The following is a 20973-nucleotide window of genomic DNA, read 5'->3' as shown; positions in this document are numbered from 1 at the left end:
GCACCCAGCCTTACTGCAGGGCTGTGAGGGGTAAGTGATGCCAAGGTCTGCCTGCCCCAAGCCCTGGGTGAACCCGCAGGTGGATGGTGCTGCAGAGGAGCCCAGCTCCGCTGCGGGAAGGCTGTTTGTGGGGTGTGTGCGGGGAGAGCAGCCTCTTGCACCCTGCTGGGATGGGCATTGAGTGAGCCTTGCCGTCCCTGCGGTCCCTCCTGGTTCTGGGGCTGTGACCATCCAGGACTCCGCGTTCTCAGGTGCCTGCGGACTGGAAGCGCTGCTGTAGGTAAGGTGTGGGCAGGTTTGGCCTGACCTCAAGGGTCTGCTCTGCTGGAGAGCTCCCAGGGGTGACCACTCCCATGCAAAGCAGACGCTGACACCCAAACTGGGAGCTCCCTGTGAACACGAGGTTTACACCCCGCTCTGCTCCTTGCCTCAGAGCGTTGGTGTTGTCTGGTCTCGCCTCGGTTTTGGCTGAGGCACAAAGAGCGATGATGAACCATGTTCCCCTCAAAGTACTTGGGATTCTTGTTCTCGGCGCTGTGATAAGAGGCAGAGAGCTGTGGGCCCGAGCTGGCAGAAGGAGCGTACGTACTCCACGCAAGCAGAGAAGCGTGGGGTTGAAAACCAGCTCCTGGGTGGTCAGAGCAAGGCTGAGTCCTGCCTCTCCTGTGCCTGGTGCCTCATCGGCCACAATCCGCAGAGAGGCTGGCAGAGTAGCAAGGTGCTGGGGTACACGTGGGCTTCACCTCAACTGCCTCCGGGAGGGACATCTCCAGTGGGGACGCAAAGCTGCACAAAGGCATTTGGAGCACACGGGCTGGGCTTGGCCAGCCTCGGTTCCACAGGGGGATGCCAGTAAATGCCACACGAGGCACGTGCACGGGGCATCCGCCTGAGCTGGTCTCTGGCGCGGGATGCAGACGTGTGTCCTGCCCTTCACAGCAGCCACAGCTCGCAGCCAGCGATCCTGCCAAGCCAAATCTTCCTGCTCAATGGGTTTTTGCTTTAAAGGACTTGGCTGAAACGTGTGGGGTGTTGAGATACATCACTTGCATCCCCTGACGAAGTAACTGCAGAGGGGGAGCCCAGTGACTCTGTGTCCTGCTGTAGAGCAGCAAGCCCTGAGCAGGGTACTTGTGGCACTGAACCCCCGACCTCGCTGCGCTCCCGGCTCCTCTGCACAGGGGCTAGAGCACAGGCAATTACATTTCGGTTGCTAAAAATGAACACTTAAATCTGTTAGAGAGAACTGAATTTCCAGCCCCAAGTTTCTTCTTCACTTCCCTTCCCCACAGATGATTTTTTTATTGTTTGTTCTCTGATTTTCCCATTTTGTATTTTCCACAGCCGTTCCCCTGCGTGTGCAGTTCTTGTATCACTGCTGCCCCGCAGGACACACGGGCAATCACAAGTGAACGAAAACACGTTTTACAGAACATTATTGAATTATTGAATGTGTTTGCCAGGAGACAGAAATTGACTTTTCTTCTGCCTTCCAAACTCACCTGTCGAAGCTGGGGCTGGCTCCCGGGGACGCTGCGGACGCAGTGTCAAGCAGCTGAGGATGCTCGGGAAAGAAAACAACCCAAAAATGGGAGCCTGATCCCTTCTATTGGCAGCAGAAGTTCATTTTTAAGGGAAAGCATTGCAACTCCAATCATAAAGCCTTGCTGCTGACAAACAAACACTCTTTGGCTTCAGGGACAGTCTGATGCCAGTAATTATTATTATTGGTCAAAAATACATTATTATCCCAGTGGAATTCCTGTATTCCTTCCAGGAGTCCTGGTGGTAAATGAGGTTGGTTGAGCCTGGCCAGCCTATTTCTCTGTGACAATTACTATGTTAACGGGAGCCAGTGGACTGGTAGTGGGCTGGTTTGGGATGTGAATGCAGCTGCATTGGGGAGCAGAGTTTTAGCAAAAGAATGAGGTGTTTTTGCAACCCATTCAATACCTCTTCAAACTCCCCCTCACATTCTCCTCTGAGCTTGTTTTAAGAAATTATTGGATTACAAATAATGACTCCAATCAAATACAACAACAATAGGGCCAATTTTCGTGCTTTCTTACCTCTGGCAGTTAATTTAAAACAAGTAGGAACGAGCACATGATGCCTCGGGATGTTTGGAGGAGGCAGACAGGACCCCGAGCCGGGGGCTCCGTCCCCCTCCACCCCGATGCTGCCCGTGGGCACCGCAGGGCCTGGGCAAGGACGGCCCCGTTGGCAGAGCCCCGCGGGAGCAGGGGAACAGTGTCCTCGCTGGGGTCTCATGAGGGTCCTCCCAAAGCGTGTGCCCCGTCACCGTGGGCACCAATGGGGATGTGCTCCTGCACTGGGGCACGTGCGCCCCAGAAAGGTGTTTGGGATGGAGGGTGGCATCTGAGCACCCACAGTGTGTGCGTGTGTGTACATATATATATATATAAAAAAAAATATATATATATATATATATAAAAAACGTAACGGCCGTTGTTGGGAAGGTGTGTAAGGAACATACACTGGGATGTGGGCAGGGGTTAGCGCTGGGCACTGGTGGGACAGGGCAGTTGCATGAAAAGCCTCCCATCTCCAAGAGCTGGCTGCAGCGCGGTGCGTGGCGTGACAAACCTGCCCTCGCCCTGCCAGCGTTCCTGCTGGGCTTCCTCCAGACTCGAGATCAGAAGCATTTTTCTCCCTCCCTCCCGCAGCGCAGGAGGCGATAGCTGGAGGGAAGCAGCATGTCTGCTCCTTGGTCGGGGAGAGGGCAGAGTCATGTGCCCCGACCTGAGGGAGAGGCTCTCCTTGCTGCCCATGGCGGAGGGTGGCTGCTCGTTATCCTCGTTAGCTTCCAAGTGTTAATTCTGGGTGTGCCCTTTGCATCTGAGCCTCCTGGGAGGTTTGGGCTGCTTCCTCCCTCTTCCTCCCCGGTCTGGGGTGACCCAACCTGCTGAGCTGTATCCCAGTGCACGAGGGTGGTCTCTGGCACTGACCCAGCCACATCCCCACTTCCCAGCTCTGATCTGGATTTAACTGAGGACATTCCCATTCATTCCTTCAGCCTGCTTTGGACAGCCCCTCCGTTCTGTTTTCCACTTGAAGAGCTAACTGATGGTAATTTTATTCTGTTTCTCCTTCCTGAGCTAATTTTCTGACTCATTGTGGGTTTTTTCCTGCTTGCTTTTTGTTAATCTAGTTGGCATGTTGTGGTTTCTTTGTTCATTATGTGACGGAGCTATATAAGGGGATTTGTCTCTGGAATTCAGGTATCCCCTGCGCTGTGTTCTCTGTTATCGTCTTCATCAGCAACTATGCTGAAGGCAGTGAGATGCATTTGGCATGAGCTAACCTTAATAAATCTGGGTTGTTAATCACTCAGACAAGTCTCTGTTGAATCTTTGCATACTGATCTTTGTGTGCTTACACAGCTCCTCTGGAGCAGACTTCTGGCAACCCGGTGTTTCAACAATCTGCCCTCCGAGTTCACCCTCAGGTCTTTTTCCTCCCTCTCCCTCCCCGGTCTGGGGGTGACCCAACCTGCTGAGCTGTATCTCAGTGCAAGAGGATGGTCTGTGACACTGACCCAGCCACATCCCCCCTTGCCTGAATGCTGCTGCCTTAGTCAGGGCATCCTCAAGAGATACAAGAGCCTCGAGGCAACGGGCAAGGCGTGCGAGGCTTGGAGTCTCATTCAGGCACTGATAACTGCCAGCGTAGATAGCTGAGCCCTTAGGAGGATGCAATAGTCAGCTCTTACATCATGCCCATTTAGGGGAGAAAAATTCAGCCATCAAGATGCTACAATTGACAGATCCAAGGAGAACCAGTGAGGTTATTTTTCACAGCAAGTGACAGCTAACTACATGGATCAGCAGAAGATCAAGGGAGTGTGAAGAGAGACCCAAGAGAGTCTTTGGAATGAGGTCTTGGGTTCCTCCAGAAAAAGATGATGAAGCCATTTAAAGAAAGAAAGGAAGGAAAAAAAAAAAACACACTAAGAAATATTAAAGATGGACTCAACACAAGAGTGTTCAGTAAGAGCCTTCTACTTGAGCCATGGCCACTAGACGTGACAGGGGCTCCCAGAACAGCTCTCCTGGCGAAGGGATGATGGGCAGGTACGACTTCAAGGTTTGTTGGCTGCTTCCCAGGAACTTGGCTGTTTCCCAGGAATCCAGCCCCCAGTCCGTACCAGCATTCTTGGACCAACATCTCAAGAAACTACCGAAAACACCTTTCTACCCCTCTCGCACTGTAGAACAGCCCTGGGGATGGGATTTAATCCCCGACTTGGCTCGTACCCCAGAATTTGCCAACAGTGAGGTAGATTTCATTTCAGCATCACAGCAAGAGCCACAGCTTAGTAGTTCTCATGGCAGATATCAGTGTTAGTGTTGTTGCTATGGTTATTTCATAGAAGCCCAAGATATAATGTGTACCTTGAAAGGAAACATAGAAGTATCTCTTTAGAAACTGTGTGAGTTTTGTGTGCACGGCGCGTCATAGAGCAGCCCATGGAAAGGGACACCGAGAACAGCACGGGGCTGGGCATTGGGTCTGGGCATTGGGGCTGGGCATTGGGGCTGAGCACGGGGCTGAGCACAGGTTGTGATTTTCCATCTTCTGTTTCTCTGTGGAACTTTTGTTTTGAGGTGTTATTCAAAGAGCCCTGGAAAGTTTTGGCCAGGGCAATAAAACATCACAAATGAAGAATATGCTCGTCCAGGATGGAATTTTAGGTGAGTGTTTGTGTTCAAGTCTGCACGGTTTTCGGGTGACACCAGTGGTGTTTTTCATATCTACCTGAATCAGCTGCGTACACGTGAACAGCAAAGCAGCCCACGGATCAGAGCCCACCATTAGCTGGTGGGTGCTCTGTCACCGGTCACTCACCACCACTGCTACGGCACTGGGGAGATGGGGACCCTGGTTTTCACCAGCACGAATCCTGTTACTTACCGGCAAAGAGTGAGTTTAAACCTTGTTCAGTGACAGTGTAGGTTTATTTCCTGAAGTAATATATTCATAATAAAACCAAAAATACATTCTCAATGGACTGTGCTTGTCCGCCCGAGTGCCGCCGCTGCCCGGCGTGCATGCCTGCCCTCCTGCTCCCCTCCTGGCCGGGGCCGGGTCTCAGCTGTCAGCTCTGCGGCTCCAGAGGTGGGACAGAAGGAGCAGCACCCTCTGACATTGCTCCGGGCTGACCCTCACCTCTGCAGGGAGGCTTTGCTGTCAATGAGCTGGTGACACTCGGTACAGATGGAGCCAGCCTGGGTGTCCCAGTCCTTCAAACGCAGGTCAGAGCGGGTCCATTTCTGTTGCTCTGCAAAGCCCCCGAGTCGTGGCACACTACGGGCTCTGCGACAGGCCAGCGACCCGGGGCAGCCTGAGCAGTGATGGAACCCTGGGTCCCGCTCCCTCTGCTAGTCATCAGACGGGAAATCCCAAAAGCAAATCACCAGCCTGTGGCCCTCCGTGTCCCCTGCACATACACCTGCTCCTTGGACTGGCTGCGGGCTCTCAGGGAGGGTGCTCGAGAGGCTCTGCTCCCCCTGCTCCGGGTAACAGGGGTGCTGCTGGATACCAGTCACAAGTCAGCAGTAAAACCCCCGCCGAGCAGCGCCGTCAGCTCCTGAGGAGAAACGGGGAGATGCCCTTCGGTGTCCACCGGCCCCAGCCGGCTCCCCGCGCCCCTCGGCTCACAGGTCCGTGTTGGCCGTCCGGGCGTTCAGGGTGCGCGAGGCCGGTCCCTCCCTGCGCCCGGCCGGCTCCATCCAGGCCCTGCGGCAGGACGCGGCCGCGGGCGGCAGCGCGTCGTCCCGGCTCTGAGGCACCTTCTGGCACAGGCCGAGCAGGGCCTTGAGCTCCGCGCGGAAGCTCTCGTTCAGCCAGCAGTAGATGAAAGGGTTGTAGCAGGTGCTGCTCATGGCGAACCAGTGCAGGGCGAAGTACAGGGAGTTCTTGGTCTTGATGCCCAGGCTGGAGATGAGCACCACGTAGCAGTTGAGAGGGAACCAGCAGACAGCAAAGACCACCACCACCAGCACCAGCATCTTGATGCTCTTCTTCTTGTTCTTGTGGTGGGTGATGTACTGCTGGGTGGTGACGTCCCCGATGGCGTTGCGGAGCCACAGCTTCTTGGCCAGGCGCGTGTAGGTGACCGTGATGATTAGCAGAGGCAGGAGGTAAAGAAGGAGAAAGGTAGACAGGTCCAGATACTTCCAGACCAGCTCTGCAGGCTCGGGGAAATCCGGGAGGCACAAACTCCGGACAGTGGCTTCCCTTGAAAAGAAATACATACATATACAGCATGTGGCCATGGCTGTGTAAATGGATGCTGCTAATCAGGCAAACCACAGTGGGGCTTCCACACCACCCACCACCAGCTCCAGAGAAGGGCCAGATATTGCTCAGCTCAGCAAAACAAAGCTCAGTCAAACCTTTGCTTCCCAGAAAGTCTTCTTGTTATGTTCTCTGTGTCCCCCCCACACACCACCCCGTGTCCCCCCTGCACAGCACCCGTGTCCCCTCCACACCCCACAGCAGGCGGCTGGAAGCGATGAAACGTTGAGAGGAGCACTTGCACAGTTATTTCTGTATTCTTTTTCTTTCCTTTTTCCCCTCTTTTTGTTTCTCTTATTCCATTTTGCCCTTCTCTCCTCAACCCTTGCCCTCAGCTCACTTGGATTCAGCCCAGACGTTAGTCCCCATCCGGCTGCATTATTTGCTGCAGTATTGATTAATATCTGTAATATCCTGTTTTCAACCTCGGAGCTGGCTTTTGTGACACAAATAGAAGACAGTTTGAAAGCAGACGGCTGCGAGCGGGGCGTGCAGCGGCTGTCGGAGGGGTGACAAAGAGGTGACACAGCTCCACTGAGCACGGCCGGGAGGACCCTGAAGCTGTCTGTCAAGAGGGGAACTGATGCAGAAGGGAAAATCACCCTCTGTGAACCACGCTCCCAACTTTTTCCTCCCTGGGATCACGACCACGGCCTTGGCCACACCGCTGTGCACTGCAGCCAGAGGTCTGATGCTGGTGGAGCCCATGTCCTCCTGCCCCAGGAGCCCGGCCCTGCAGCAGCTATTACGAGCAATATTACGACTGCAATTTTTATTCAATGGAAAGCCAGGATGAGAATAGCACGCCCTGGAAGTCCTTATATTGCCGAGCTGCCCCATGCCGATGCGAGGCTGGGTTTCCTCTGGCCGTGCTAAGGGATCAGCAGAGACAGGTGCCGTGAAACAGATCGCGGCGTTCGTTCATTCATGAGCAATTTGCTCGGCGATACCCCGAGCACAGCTGCGAGGCCAGCGCAGCAGTAACCCAGCACTTTGTTTACCAGGTCTAAGCAGTTGAAGATATTCTGTCCCCCATGGAGGCATCCATCCATCAAATCAATCACAAGCCCAAGGAAGAGCTGCGAGGCCCCACGTTACCCTCGTGTTTTGTGTAACCTCTTGTACACAAACAGCGGTAAAAAGCCTGTGCGGGCAGACAGACACCTCCCGGCCACGCTGACGGGAGGAAAGTGGCTGTGCTGCAGGAAGAGAGATTTGTCCTTTACACAGAAGCTCGACATCTACGACAGAAGATGGAAATGCCACCTGACACACCACCAGCACAAGGTTGGGGAGGTGAGACCCATCCTCCCTCGTCTGGGCGCTTGGGCGATGGCGAAAGCCAGCCCAGGGCCCGAGGACGTGCGAGTGAGCCAGGCCAAGCCTCTGCTGCGGGAGGTGAGACTTCACCCACCCACAGCCCCCACCCGCTCCCCGTGCCCTGCCCCAAGCTGGGAGCCCTTCCAGCAGCTCCCACCGCTGCAGCCGCTGCCACAGAGGGCTATCAACCTCCTCACGCCCGCGTGGGAGGGAATAACTCACCTGTAGTTATACTGGAAAAGCTTTTGATAGATGGCGTGGGGCAGGGAGAAGCAGGTTGCCATCAGCCAGATGACGGAGATGCTCAGCGCTCCCTTCGCTAGTGACATCCTCTGCTTCAGCGGGTTCAGGATGACCTGCGGCAGAGGCGTCACCGTGACCCCACCGCGCGGGAGAGCCAGGTCCCTTCGCCAATGCACGGGGCAGAGGCGTTTTTTAACGTGATCTAACGCTGGTAAGAAAATGACAGCCGTGATGAGGAAAATGCTCTGCTCGTTAGGGTGACCTGGGAAATGGGAAACACTGAACTTCTCAGCCTGCTCAGAAGTGCTTTCAAATAAACCTTTTCCTCCGTTTTGTTCTGTGAGTTAAATTGTGGGTTATATTAGGCAGGAAAAAAAGAAGACATCTACACAAGACTCTTCACCTGTGGGTATGTTTGCTTGTTCTATGTGAATTACATAAAGAAATGTCTCCTGTTCTAGCTGAACCTACGAAGCTGAGCCCTCCTCCCCTCTTCTGAGGCATTAACTCACCTTTTACGAAATTTTCTTTGTTAGATGAAAAGGTAAAGAGCTTATAAAATCTGAGGGTCTGGAAGATGCTGTGTGACTGCAGGACAGAACAGGGGAGTGATCGCTAGAGACGAGGGCACGGCCTGGCTGCCCTCTCCTTCCCCCAGGGGCGACACAGACAGCGCTGACCGCAGCTTGGGGGTACAGGGGTGGGGGGTACAGGGGTGGGAGTACAGGATGCGGGTACAGAGGTGCGGGGGTACAGGGGTGCGGGGGTACAGGGGTGCGGGGGTGCAGGGGTGCAGGGGTACAGGGGTGCAGGGGTACAGGCTCCTCACAGCACTGGGGCCTCCTCCCAGCACCCCCAACAGAGATTCCCCTCTGCCGCTCCCCGTTATAAGGGTCCAGCGTTAGTCCCATGGTTACACCAGGGACTTTAGTCTCAGAATTTCTTTTCACTCCAACCGTCCCACAACTTGGTGATGCAGCAAATGCCCAGCGGGAGAAGAGCAAAAGAACAAACAGGCAACTAAATCAGTGTTTAAGCTCAGGACGCTACGGATGGGCGTGCTGTGGGTTTGGGTGGTAAAGTAAAGAGCCTGGGAAAGTTCACTCCAGCTGCAGCTGTGAAACTTGTGATTTTTTGTTTTTTCCCCCCTGCCCCGTACCTGGGAGCCCACAGAAGCCCATCGAGCCTCCCCACCCTGACACACGAGGGGCGTCTTTGAAGCTGGCTCTAGAGCCTTCTCACTGCATATGGGTTTAACCCCCAAGACTGGGCCACCCTGAACCCATGGCTCGACCCAGGCCGGCAGGGGCTGGGGAAGAGCTGTGCACGGGGAGGGCGGATGGGTGGCGTTTTACCTGGTGCCTGTCCAGGGCGATGGCCGTCAGGGTCAGCGTGGAGACGTGGAGGGAGCAGTACTGCACGAAGCGGCTGACGTGGCACATGGCCTTTCCAAAGATCCACGTGCTGTTCACAAACCGGACCTGGGGGGAAAACAACCGGCCATCAGCCAGCAAATGTACTGAAAACAAATCTGTGGGGAAACAGATCTGTCCCCGGCTGAAGGGACAGCACCGTGGGCCACTTACCAGCGTAAAAGGCGTGTTGAGCAGCGTGATCATAATGTCAGACACTGCCAGGTTGGCGATGAAAAGGCTGGTGGCTGAGTGCATCCTCTTGTTCTTCAGCACCACGTGGCACACCAGCGTGTTCCCAAAGAGAGACATGATGATGATGACCGAGTACGCCACAATGAGGAGAGCTTTCACCGTTGGTTTCTGGGATTCCGGCTCGTATTTAGCCAGCTCGGCAAACTTCTCCCACTCAACAATGCGGCTGTCTGTCCAGTTGAAGGTGGTCCTGTTGGTTGCTTGGTAGATTGACATGAGTTTGGCCAAGGAAGAGTAATGATCAAACTCCTCAAGAAGCCCCATCACCTGTGACCTGTATGACTGAAGCAGCAAGCGAGGCACAGTGGGTTAACCTGCGTCTTCACTCAGCTCAAGGCCCTGGGATCACAGCTCCAGCTGACATCGCAAGTGATCCATCAGCTTCGACTGCCTGGTTCTCTAGGAAGCTGGGGAAGATGCAGCTGCCATTACAAACACCCTGAAACACAAAGCTGGCGAGAGCCTCTAAGGTGCGATGGGTTCCCTGGGGCAGAGGCGGCACTGGGGAGCAGTTCCCATGGGCACGTTGGAAAGGGGCTGGTTGGGGACCACATGCTCTCAGCCCCTTCATAAACCAAGAAGAGCAATAGCTCCACAGGTGGGCTGGAAAGAACTAGTTGTTACACGTAGCAAATGTAGGAAAACCTCAGGTAGGGTTTGAACTTGTTTTAATCCCACGTCAGCTTTTTCTTCTTTGTTCTCCCCTGAGTCCATTTTTCCTCCGAGTTCCACAGAAGGCTGCGCTGTCGGCGCTTTCATCCTCTACTTCAAAACAGCCCTTTCTTTTCTGTTGAAATGGAGAGGCAGAGCCATGTGGGGTAGCATTTTTAAGAGCACAGGTAGCTTTTGTCTGTCCCTAACCCCAGCAATTACCCCAAAGCAATTCAGAACCCAGAAATCACATCAGAAGTTGACCTTAGTCTGTCTCATATTTTCTCCTCCAAACAACAACTGAATTCTACTTCAAGTGTTTTCATTTCAGTGAGAAAATGGTCTTTCCTGCCAAAGGCGAGAATTAGCACAAAGGCGCACACAGCTCACAGAGGAGCCACTCACACCGTACACAAACCAAGCAACACGCAGCGACAGACACACAACAACCATTCCCTAGAGACAACAATCTCCGCTCCCCCACCTTCACCGACATCCATTTTTAGGCATTTCTAAATAAATTTTTTAGATTGCATTGATCTATTGATGTTGGGTGGACCCTATTCACTACACACACCAGTACTTACAGATGTGCTACACACAGGAAGAGAAAGTCGCTCAGAAGCTCTGCCGGGCTCTCCGAGCGGTGGCTGGTGTGTTCGGGACACGCCATTCCCGTCAAGCCCCGCGGTGATGTGCACGAATCGATGGGCCTCACGCGGCGGGAGGGATTAATAAGCAGAGCTTTCAGCGCACTAACAGGCTCCCCGATGCCTGCCCACGCAGCAGCCCGGCGGGCGAGCCAGGGCAGCCAGCCCACGCGTGGCAGGCGGTGGCCCGAGGCAGGCTCCAGTAGACCCCGACCCTACACACCGCGCAGCCTCGGCCGCGGCCACCACCGAGCGAGAGTGGGAGATGGGCTGCCTTCTTACGGAAACAAGGTGCAGGGATGGGTGTGTTTGTAGCCGTGCTGTCCCACAACACAATCCACACGTGGATCCTACTAGGGCACATTAGCCGTAATGCGGCAGGCAACCCAGCTCTTGTCGCTCTCCCGGTGCTGAGCATCCGACAGGACCAGCCCCAGGCCAGGTCCCAACCCGACTCTCTCACAAGACATGAACCTGGGGAGCTGCCAGGAAACTGGGAGCAGAGCTGAAACCGGGGAAAGGGATCAGTCACCTTACTTGAGAAAGATGGGACTCGTTGCAGTGAAACGTCTCTGAGACGAGGAGCTGGGCACGAGGCTGAAAGGACGCAACGCTTACACGGGTAACGAGAGGATCCAGACCTGCATCCCTCTGGGCTGCTGGCGCGGGACAGCAGGCGGGCACTGAGCACCTCAACAGCCCTACGAGGGTCCCACACTGGGGAAAGGTGAGCAGGACCCCACACCTCTTTGCTGTCCGATGGGGTATATACCGGGATGTCATAGCTTTGCACAGCAGCTCTCAGCGGGCAGCGAGAGGGAGCTGCTCTGAGCTGTAAGGGTACCACAGCATGTGCGTAACAAAGAAATAGGATTTTACTCCGCTCCAGCTGAACCACTTTGGTCTTTGAACAAGCACAGCTGGGATATCCACGCTACACTGAAATGCCACCCCTGAGCCTGAGAGAGGATGGAACCACATGTTGCCTTCCCTGCATCACTTTACACCAGGTTCCCATGTAGAAGCTGGTCTTTGCTGCCATGAGATGAGGACAAGTTTCACGAAACTGCTGTAGTGCGCGGGTCAGATCAGATTTGCAGCCTGTATGCTTCAGACTGGTGGACAGCAAGAAGAAACTTTGTACAGATTATTCAATTTAAAAAAGCCAAACAGGTTTTCTCAAGTGCCCATGTGACTGAGAAGCCCATTTCTCAAGGACTACCTGTAGGACCTGCACCCTTGAGTAGCTCACAAAGATCACGGAACCACAGCCTTAAACGTGGACTTAAATGGGGATTCTCTTCTTCCCTACTACATACAGCCATTTCTCCTGTGCCTATGTGCAGGACCCTGCACAATCAAATCAAAAAGCTGATCCACCTGAAAATTAAATAAACAGAGCTTTCAGCTGGGTCAGTCTCCTGCCCTGGCCCATGGCATGGCTGAACCTTGCTCTTTCCAGGGAAGGCTGCAGGAACAAATGCTCACGGAGAATGGAAGACCTTAAGATGATGGAGCTATGACCTGATTTTCTAACACAGAATTTCTCCTCAGATCTGCCTGCATCCAGTAAAACACTACTTTCAGCAACTGCTGAAGCTCTCGGTGTCGGCTGCTGCCTTGGATGAGACCACAGGTGCAGCAGAGAGGACTCTCCTGTTTTCCTGAGAAAGGGTGTGTTTAAAGGCAGGTTATCCCGACGAGCTGAAACTACAGTTTCATGCAATACGAGAGCCTACCTTTCAGTTTTTATAACTTGATATAACCCGAAGGACCGGAGAGGAAGAGCCTACAGCAGTACATCTTCTCCCAGCTCTTTTAGCCCCCGGTCCAAGGGGCTGCCCGCGTACTCCCGGCTGCTGCGGCAGTAATTTCTGCCCGGTGCAGAAATACCAACCCTCTACCTCGACGGTGCGGGGCCACCTCGCCGAGAGCAGCCTGCCCCGACGAGTGCGGGGCCACCTCGCCGAAAGCAGCCTGCCCCCGACGAGTGCGGGGCCACCTCGCCGAAAGCAGCCTGCCCGGCCACCTGAGCCCCGAGCAGATGCCAGCAGCTCGCTCCCTGCACCAGACCAGCCTGTCCGCACCCCGCGGACGCCGCCCGCCCCGCACGGACGCTCCCCGCACCCCGCGGGCGCTGCTCGCCCCGCAAGGACGCTCCCCTCGGATGCTGCCCGCCCCGCACGGACGCTCCCCGCCAGCCCCCGTCACTCACCCCCCGCCGTCCGGCCGCCGCGTCCCCCCGCCCCGCTCCGCTCCCCCGGGGCGGCGGCGGCTCCCCCGCCTGCTGGCACGTGCGGCCGGGCGGGGCGGAGCCGCCGCTGCGGGGCGGGGCTCGGGGGGGGTCCCGCTCCATTCATAAAAGCCCGGGACGCCCCCGCTGCCCCCGGTCCCTCGGTTTAACGGAGCTCGTTCGGGTGGGCAGCGGCCCCCCGGGTCCCACCGGGGTCTATCTGGGTGCTGCGGGTGCTCCCACGCTCCCCGGCCGAAGGCAGGAGTTTGAGCACAGAGAACTCGGCAGCAATCAGAGCTCCCGCGTTCCTCAGTGGCCTTTAGCACAGAGCTGTTGAGAAGTGTCCTGTTATTCCATCATTTTAAAAGCATCAGAGGCAGCAGACAGGGTGCTCGACACACATAGTGAAAACTGTCACTGCTCCTTTGAGGACGAGCTGTTCTGAAGTTCTTGTGAAAAAGGAACAAGATTCTTTTCTTCTTCCAAGAGATTTGGCTGGTCTCAAAAGTCATTAACAGGAGCTAGAATAACATATCGGGTTTTTCATCCACGTGGGTTGCCAGAACACATCCACGCTGATGCTGAGGATGAAAGGCCAATCTCCTCCCCACGGTAATTCCCAGCCCAGCTGGTGTGGAAAGTTAGTGCCTGTGCCACCTTTCTGAAAGGGGATTGTTGCAAAGCCCGATTCGAAGCCCAGCGAGCTCAATGGGGATCTTTGTGTTGACTTCTCTGGGCTCCGGACCAAGTCCTCCGGCAGAGCCGCGGCGCCTGCACCCAGCGAGGATGCGGCAACCGCCGAGGAGCAGAGCCCGGCCCAGCCGCCGTGCTGCAGGCTGTGAGCGTGGCTCCCTCGACGCCTTCTCAGGTATGGAGCATCTGTGTGGGCAGAGGTGCTGGCAATGTAATTAACAGAAAAAAAATGCCCACAAAACTCTCCGAGCCCAGATTTCTGAAATGAAGCTCTTACCAGTTTGCCGTGAAGCAGACTGAGCATCCCAGCCTGCACCGCATCAGCCAGAGGCTTTTTGAGAAACCAGTGAAGATCTTCCAAGCACACAGGAGCAAAAGAGAGCCCAGGCAGTGACAGGAATTCCTTCTATGGGAGGAAAGACGTGTCCATTTGATGTGTGTGTTCCAGGGACCCAGTTCTTTGCTCAGAATTTTGTGTTTGTTTCTTCCCAGGGTCTCAAAGCTGCTCCAGTTCGAGGCTGTGGCAAAACTCCAGTTGCTTTCAGCAGAAGCAGAGTGAAGTCTTGTATTTACTATATGGAGTTTCTTGCCCAAGGGCTGTAGGAAGGACACACTGTACATTTATTTTCATTACAACAAGATGATCTGATAGGCTTCTGCTTTCTCTTTTTCCCTCTGAAGTCATTCTCATCACGACTGTGAGATTCCCAAGCATCTGAAGAGCCATTTCATTACCCTCTCATACTTTTCTTGCCTGGCACATATTATTACTGGCTTCATAACTGCAAGTATGTTCAGAGAGGGATGCTATGAGTTTAGTCTACTCAAATTTCCAGCAAAATCCCAGGCATGTTATCTTTCTCCAGGTGCAAATTATTTAATTACAGGTAAGTGCTAGAACCTCTTGAAACACTCTAGCACTCACTGGTTGAAGAATTAAGACTTGATTCATTCCAATTGTTGCATCTAGCCTTCCTTTGTACAGCAATGATCCTTATTAACCCTCCTGACTGGGGACAGAGACTCTTCCCTTTGCAGTTGCCCACTTGTGCCTTACCGCCTGCTTGGTTCCCAGATGGAGGACAGACAAGCAGCTGGATGCCCGCTGCTCCTCCTGGCTTCTCCTCTTCCCCTGGGCTACTGCCCCTCTGCTCGGTGAAGGGGGAAGAGGGTCCCAGCGCTGCGGCAGGTGTGGTACTCTGCTGCAGTCAACATTTGTGCACGCACCTGAATGTCTTGATGAACTGAACATCTCTGATAGTTTGCAACCTGAAAACCAAGTGGAGAATATATCATTGCCAGCCGTGTTCCCAAAGGCACAGGTCAAAGCACTTGGCTGAAATCAAGCTATTTCGAAAGATTTCACAGCAATGAAATGGGTCTTCCTTCGCTTTAAGGTTCCCATGATGTTGATGCTTTGACTGACGTTGACACTGCACGCTCTTGCCTTTGCTCCGTGCCAGCCACCTCCTGTCCCACGGATGCTCCATGGAGCTGCCATCCTTCATTTTCCACGTCATTAGACAAGTTCTCATTGATGCTTGTCTGCTTTTTTTCCTACTGGAAAACATTTTAGGAGCAGGAATGGCTGTGCTGTGGAAAGAAATTGCTTTGAGTTTTCTGCCTGTTTTTGGGCAAAATTCAAGTTACCTGCCTGTCTCTGCGGAGACTTTGCAGGCTGGAGATATTAAGGACATTCAGTATCTTTCCTTCTTGTGTCTTTTAAATGTCAGAAGGTTTTTTTGTCTCCTGGAGGGCTGGATGCCCTCTAGACAGATGAATTAATAACACCGCAGATACACAGGCGCCAGAGGCATTGTGACTTACGAGCTGCAAGAACTCCTCCTTTTGCTCTCAAATATTGGTGTCTACTCTATTGTCACCATCAGATTTTAAGGCACAAAAGGCAGAGCGAAGTCCCTGAAATATTTATTACCAAGCCTTGCGTCTGCATGTGCTGTTCAATGCGCACAGCCGGGCAACGTGTACATCCCTCACCCCTTCTCGCCCCCAAGATAAGCGTTTAAAAAGCCAGCTTGGGGTTACCCAAGGTGGTGGCAGCACAGCCAGGGGTTGAATTAATAACGTCTGAACTGCAGGGCAGGACCTCCTGCACCAGCCACCTTCCCTGCCTCTCGCTGCTTCCCCTGAGCTCCTCTCACTGAGCGTGGGCACCACGAGCCTCCCCCGAGACGCAGCAGCCATGCGGAGGCTTTCCTGACCCAGGATAAACATGCCAGGTTTCTAAACAACTGACATTTCACATTTAAAACAGAAACTAAAACCAAATTTTACGTTCATTTGCTATCTTAAGTCAAATTAAAATTCCAGCAGCAGGAGCTGGGAAGTGCAAAGTAATCTTGGAGTGATATTCAGGCACAGTTTCCCCAGGGTCAGAGTATGATCAGCGTTAGCTGCCCACCTGAGTGGGAACAGTGCTTTCAAACACATTATTTCAGATTAAAGTCTGCCATTAGCCTATATTTCAAACAGCACTTATATTCATCACAAGCGAGTGGGTGGAGGGGTAAGTTTTACAGAATGGGCTTCAACGGGAGAAATAAGAAGAGAGAATCAACGCAACAGCAATTGCATTTGATTTTCTGTGGACAGTTACAATTTAGACTTTATTATTCAAAATAGGAATGGCAAGTATGTAATAGCTACTGATAATGGCACTTCAGAGTGGTTAGGAAAGAAAGGCTTGAAAATGGATGTGATGGTCCTTGAATTTTCAGCTGAAAGGCTTGGATGGCAGAACAAAGAAAACCAGCGTGACAGCATAAACCTGCCCTCTTCCTGAGCTGATGGGTGTTGTCTAGTGACCCCGATGGGGTCTGGAGCTTCAGCCTTGATTTCTTATTTTCCTTTTTTTCTCCTTGAAATCATACAGAATGCCACTGAGAGCACGTTGGGTTCCTGCCTGACAGCTGAGCACACGATTGCCATTGTGGCACGAAAACCCCGCGGGTAACACTGCAGCCAGCCGGCCCCTACCCCATCGCGCGGGCCGGCCGTCCTCCATTCTCCTGCACAGAGCAGCCCCTCCAACACTGCTGAACGCACCTTCCTTCCCTGTGCTCAGCTCCTGGCTCCAGAAGCTCCGAGCTTAACACCCCTTAGCGCATGTTTTCTTCTGAGGAGGTTCTTCTTTAGTTCTTCACGCTCTGTGTAGGAGTACAGGACAGAAAAAACAAACAAACAAACAAACATGTTTTCCTCAGCAGAAAACTCATTGCTAATAAAAGCGACTTGAGGATGAGTGGGAAGGGTAAGTCATTTTTGGTGTGTGTGATGTGCATGTGTGGACAGTAACTGCTCACGCTTATTCCTCCACCTCTGACTGCGGCTCAGCCCTGGCCGCACCAGCCGGTGCATCGTGCCTTGGCCTGCCTGTGAAAGTACCCGACCGCAAACGGGGACACCCCCAGGGCCGGGTGAGACCATGCAAACACCACATTGGAACCCCACTGCGCTGAGCTCAGGAGGAGCCCTGTTGCCCTTGGTGAAAAGCCCAAAACTCGTTCAACTTTTCAGTCTTCAAACTAAGCCTGTCTACGAGCGCTGGAGAGCTGAACCTCCACAGGCAAGAGTTTGCCACGGAGAGGCTGTCGCTTTGAGCCGCTGTGAAGGGGTCCAAGAGCTCTCATTTGTGCTTCTCCCAGCATGAGCCAAGGAGCTGGATGCAGCTGACAAGGTGAGAAGAACTCAGGCAGCACCTTCGCATTTGCTGTACGTGTTCCTGGCTTTTAAATAATGGCATCTTATAATGGCTCATCGCCTCTGTTCCCTTCAAAGGCTGATTAATTTAAAGGCCTGACAGGTTTGCTGGGGTGACTTACACACCAAAGGGAGGAATGGAGGAAGACTCAAAAAGTAGTGGTAAAATCTACATTTACTTGTGCAGCTCTGACCAAAGGAAGAGAGGTGACAAAGCCAGCAGTCGCATAAGCCAGCAAAGGAGGGCCATGTAGAGAAGCTGACAGCGTCCTTCCAAGCTCTAACCAGGCCCAAGTCACCCCCCAGGCTCCTGCTTTGGGGACCTTCCCGTGGTGGCAAATGTGTCTGTGAGCAGCCCCGTCCTCTGAATGGGGGGAAAAGGTGGCTGAGCCCCGGCAATGGAGACCCTCCCGCATCGCCCCTCGCTCTGCCAGCCTTGTGCCTCGACCCTTCTGCCGTGCGTGGGCAGAGGCTTGTACTGGCCACGGCGCAGCCTGGGGTGGCCGAGGCTGGGGCACAGGATGGTGCTGAGGCTCCGGGGGCTTCTGGACAACAGAAAAGCCAAGCGAGTCAGTGGCGTGCTTGAGGGAGGACGGGGGCAAAAGCCTTGGCAAAGCTGAGAGCCAGCGGGTACCAGCGGGTGTGTGAGCAGCACATCGCTCACGATTTGCAAACAAACAGCACAGAAGCAAAAACACCCAGGAAAGGGAGGGGGGGGTGGACAGTCACCCACTCTGAAGCATTTAATATTTAGTTTTCAGCTAATTCAGCCAAGAGGTTGTGAAATTATACTAATGAAATTTGAAGAGCATACTCCAAATGGCACTTCCCCAGGAGGCCTGAAGAGCTCAAATACGAAATTACTGATTATTGGGCTTTTTAATGTACAAGGTAAACCTGCCTCACCGCCACGGGAACAGAAAATGGCAAATGTGGCATCCTTCTAAAATGGGCTCCGGGTTATTCTACATCCAACTTCCCTTCCAAGCAGCCTGAAAAGTAGGATTAATACACACGTGGAGAAATGCGATTGACTGGAGGAAAAGTCCAGACACCTTCGTTCTAGAGAAAAGATGCGGGGCTTATCAAGGTGCAGCGCTTGGGAAAATTGGAGCCTCAGAATCTCAGGTCTATGGAGCTGAATAAAACCACCGGGGAATGATCTGTGGACCTGGCAGCAAGCACACAAAGATTTCCAGAGCTGCTTGGAGACACAGATTTCTGTAATAACTGTGGACAAGGTAGTAATTTTCCATTTCTTTCCTTACTGGTGCAGAATCCTAAACAACCCAGGCGAGAAATAAACACACAAACCACCCAGCTAGCGTACGGCTGTACAACAGAGCCAGCCAGCACCCTCCGGGAAGGCTGCTCCTACCTCCAGTTATTGGGCAAAACACGTCACATGTGCAAGCCTTGGCTCCTGTGTCTGCAGTACTTTGTACAACTCACCCAAGTGGAAACCGTCGCACAGTGCAAAGTTAAGGCCCATCAATACACATTTCACTGCTGGGTAAAGTTGGGGCAGATTATTTCTTCTTCACTATCTTAGTGTACTGTTTTCTATAAAAAAAACGCATAAATATAAATTAGAAAAAAAAAAAAAGAGGCAGTTTTTCCTATTGCAGGTTGTTGGAAAAAGAGGAGATAACTAAAAGAAACCAGAGAGCTTAAACTGGGAGTGAAGACAGGCACTGGCCAGCGCCTTCCTCTTCCCCTCCGAGGAGCCATGGCATTTTTGAAACTCGCAGGTTTCACTCCGGATTTGGGGAGCTTTGGTCAGCCCTCGGTACCTGTCAGAACAGATGGGAGGCTTTTGGCCCCCTCTGAAGCCGAGGCACCTCTGGTGCGAGGGGAGCTCTCAGGAGCTTTCAGGAATGCTGATTTCCTGCTTCTGTGCAGCTTTCTCGCTCGAGGGACTGATCTAAATCGCAGTCCTGTGGGGTTCCTCCCTCTCCAGAGCAAAAATTACGAAAGCCTTTCTTGCTTTTGAAATGTTGAGCAAGCTGCGAAGGAGCGGCGGCACCAACCACCCACCCAGCGGGTCTGCTGCTGGCACGGCACGGCCCGGCTTGGCCGAGAAACCACCGGGGACAGGGTGAAAGGAGCCAGGTTTGGGGACAGGGGGCTCGGGGGACTCCTGCTCGCTCCCAGCATCGCTCCCCAACACACACTTTGCTGCACCAGCCCGCGCCCAACGCCCTGACACCCGTGTCGTGGGGCTGCGAAGCGCTCGACGTCAAGGGGAAGGAGCCCCGCACATGGCAGGGTCAGCCCGTGGGCAAACAGCCGCTGAGTGAAACGCGGAGCTGGGGGCTTTTCCCATGAGGAAAAGCAGAGCAGGATTCAACACCACCACCCTCCCCGGCGCCACGGCCAGCCCGGACCTCTGGAAAGCCTGCCCGGAGCGTCTGCTCAGCCTCCCTGGCAGCCCGCTGCTCATGTCAGCGATGCGTAATTACACCGGGTGATGGGTTAATTTGTATATTTGGGGTTTATCCAATCTGGAACTCAGCTCCTACCCGTTTTTCTTCCAGTTTTTTTCCTGCCCTAGCTGCTGTCTCAGTCAGGAAACTTCAAATTGAGAAAGTCCCCTCTGCCTCCCTCGCCCCAGGCTGAGGCACTCACTGTCGAGTGGCCCTGGGGATCAGGTGGGTTTGTCTTACAAACATTTCTTCCTCTTTTTTGTGACTATACAGCGTCTGGGTTTTAAATGCCCGTTAATGTTCTGTGCTTTGTTTCACTGATGAGCTTGGCAAGCACAGAAGCCGAACCTTTCCCAGGGGCGAATGAATGGCTGCAGAAGAGGAGTACCAGGAACTGCTCTTTGTTAGCTTCAGAACATGAACACTTAAAACTGAAGACACAGGCATTTCCTTTTTGTATGGGAAATTTGTTGCCAAGTGCTGGGTCTGGGGAGCAGTTTTCCACTTTCTATTAAGTTCATTTGTGCTAATCAACAGGGTATAATCTAAGTGAAAAAAGACAGCACAGGTCAGTGACCCTGGTCACTGATGGGGCTTGTTGGGGTGGGGGGACAGCTGGCTTAGACCAGCCTGAACTGATTTGTGGACCTGAACCCTAAAATCCTTCTGGGATGAAAACAGCCATCTCTTGTCCACATTGGAGACCTCGTCTGAGAGCAGAGATACATCTCAGGGCTTATTTTTTAGCCTGCTTGTTTTTGCAGTCTAAGCCCTCCCATTCCGATTCAGGAAACACCCTTTGTTTACCTCAGAGAGGAGAAGGCACAGGAACAAAGACGGGCCCACAGTCTGCTCTGCTTGCAGCTCAAGTGACAATAAATGGACAGCTTTGCTGTGTGCGAGGAGCTCGTTGTCAGAAAAGGTCTGCTAAAGCCAGGGGCAGTTTTGGAGGCAGCTGTGTCTCTGCATCTCCTAATCACGCCAGCCAGTGTTTTCTGCTCCGGTCAATCAGGACCGCAATGAAGCAATGGAAGCTACTTACAAACCAC

At 53.4% G+C, this 20973-nt stretch overlaps 1 protein-coding gene across 1 annotated transcript; it reads right to left on the bottom strand.

Annotated features, from left to right (window-relative positions):
- Window positions 1–5678: 5678 nt before the first annotated feature.
- LOC137669811 (G-protein coupled receptor 83-like) lies at window positions 5679–9848 on the bottom strand. The gene is made up of 4 exons (XM_068412130.1): window positions 9471–9848; window positions 9240–9365; window positions 7864–7997; window positions 5679–6261 (listed from the first exon to the last, which is right to left on the bottom strand). The coding sequence occupies exons 1-4, from the start codon at window positions 9813–9815 to the stop codon at window positions 5679–5681; spliced, it is 1188 nt and encodes a 395-aa protein (XP_068268231.1). The 5' UTR covers window positions 9816–9848.
- Between the last annotated feature and the right edge of the window lie 11125 nt (window positions 9849–20973).

This window comes from Nyctibius grandis, chromosome 13, assembly GCF_013368605.1.
Source record: "Nyctibius grandis isolate bNycGra1 chromosome 13, bNycGra1.pri, whole genome shotgun sequence".
In the NCBI taxonomy this organism is placed as follows: domain Eukaryota; kingdom Metazoa; phylum Chordata; class Aves; order Nyctibiiformes; family Nyctibiidae; genus Nyctibius; species Nyctibius grandis.
The sequence above is the reverse complement of the archived record's forward strand: the minus strand, read 5'-3'. Positions and strand labels throughout refer to the sequence as shown.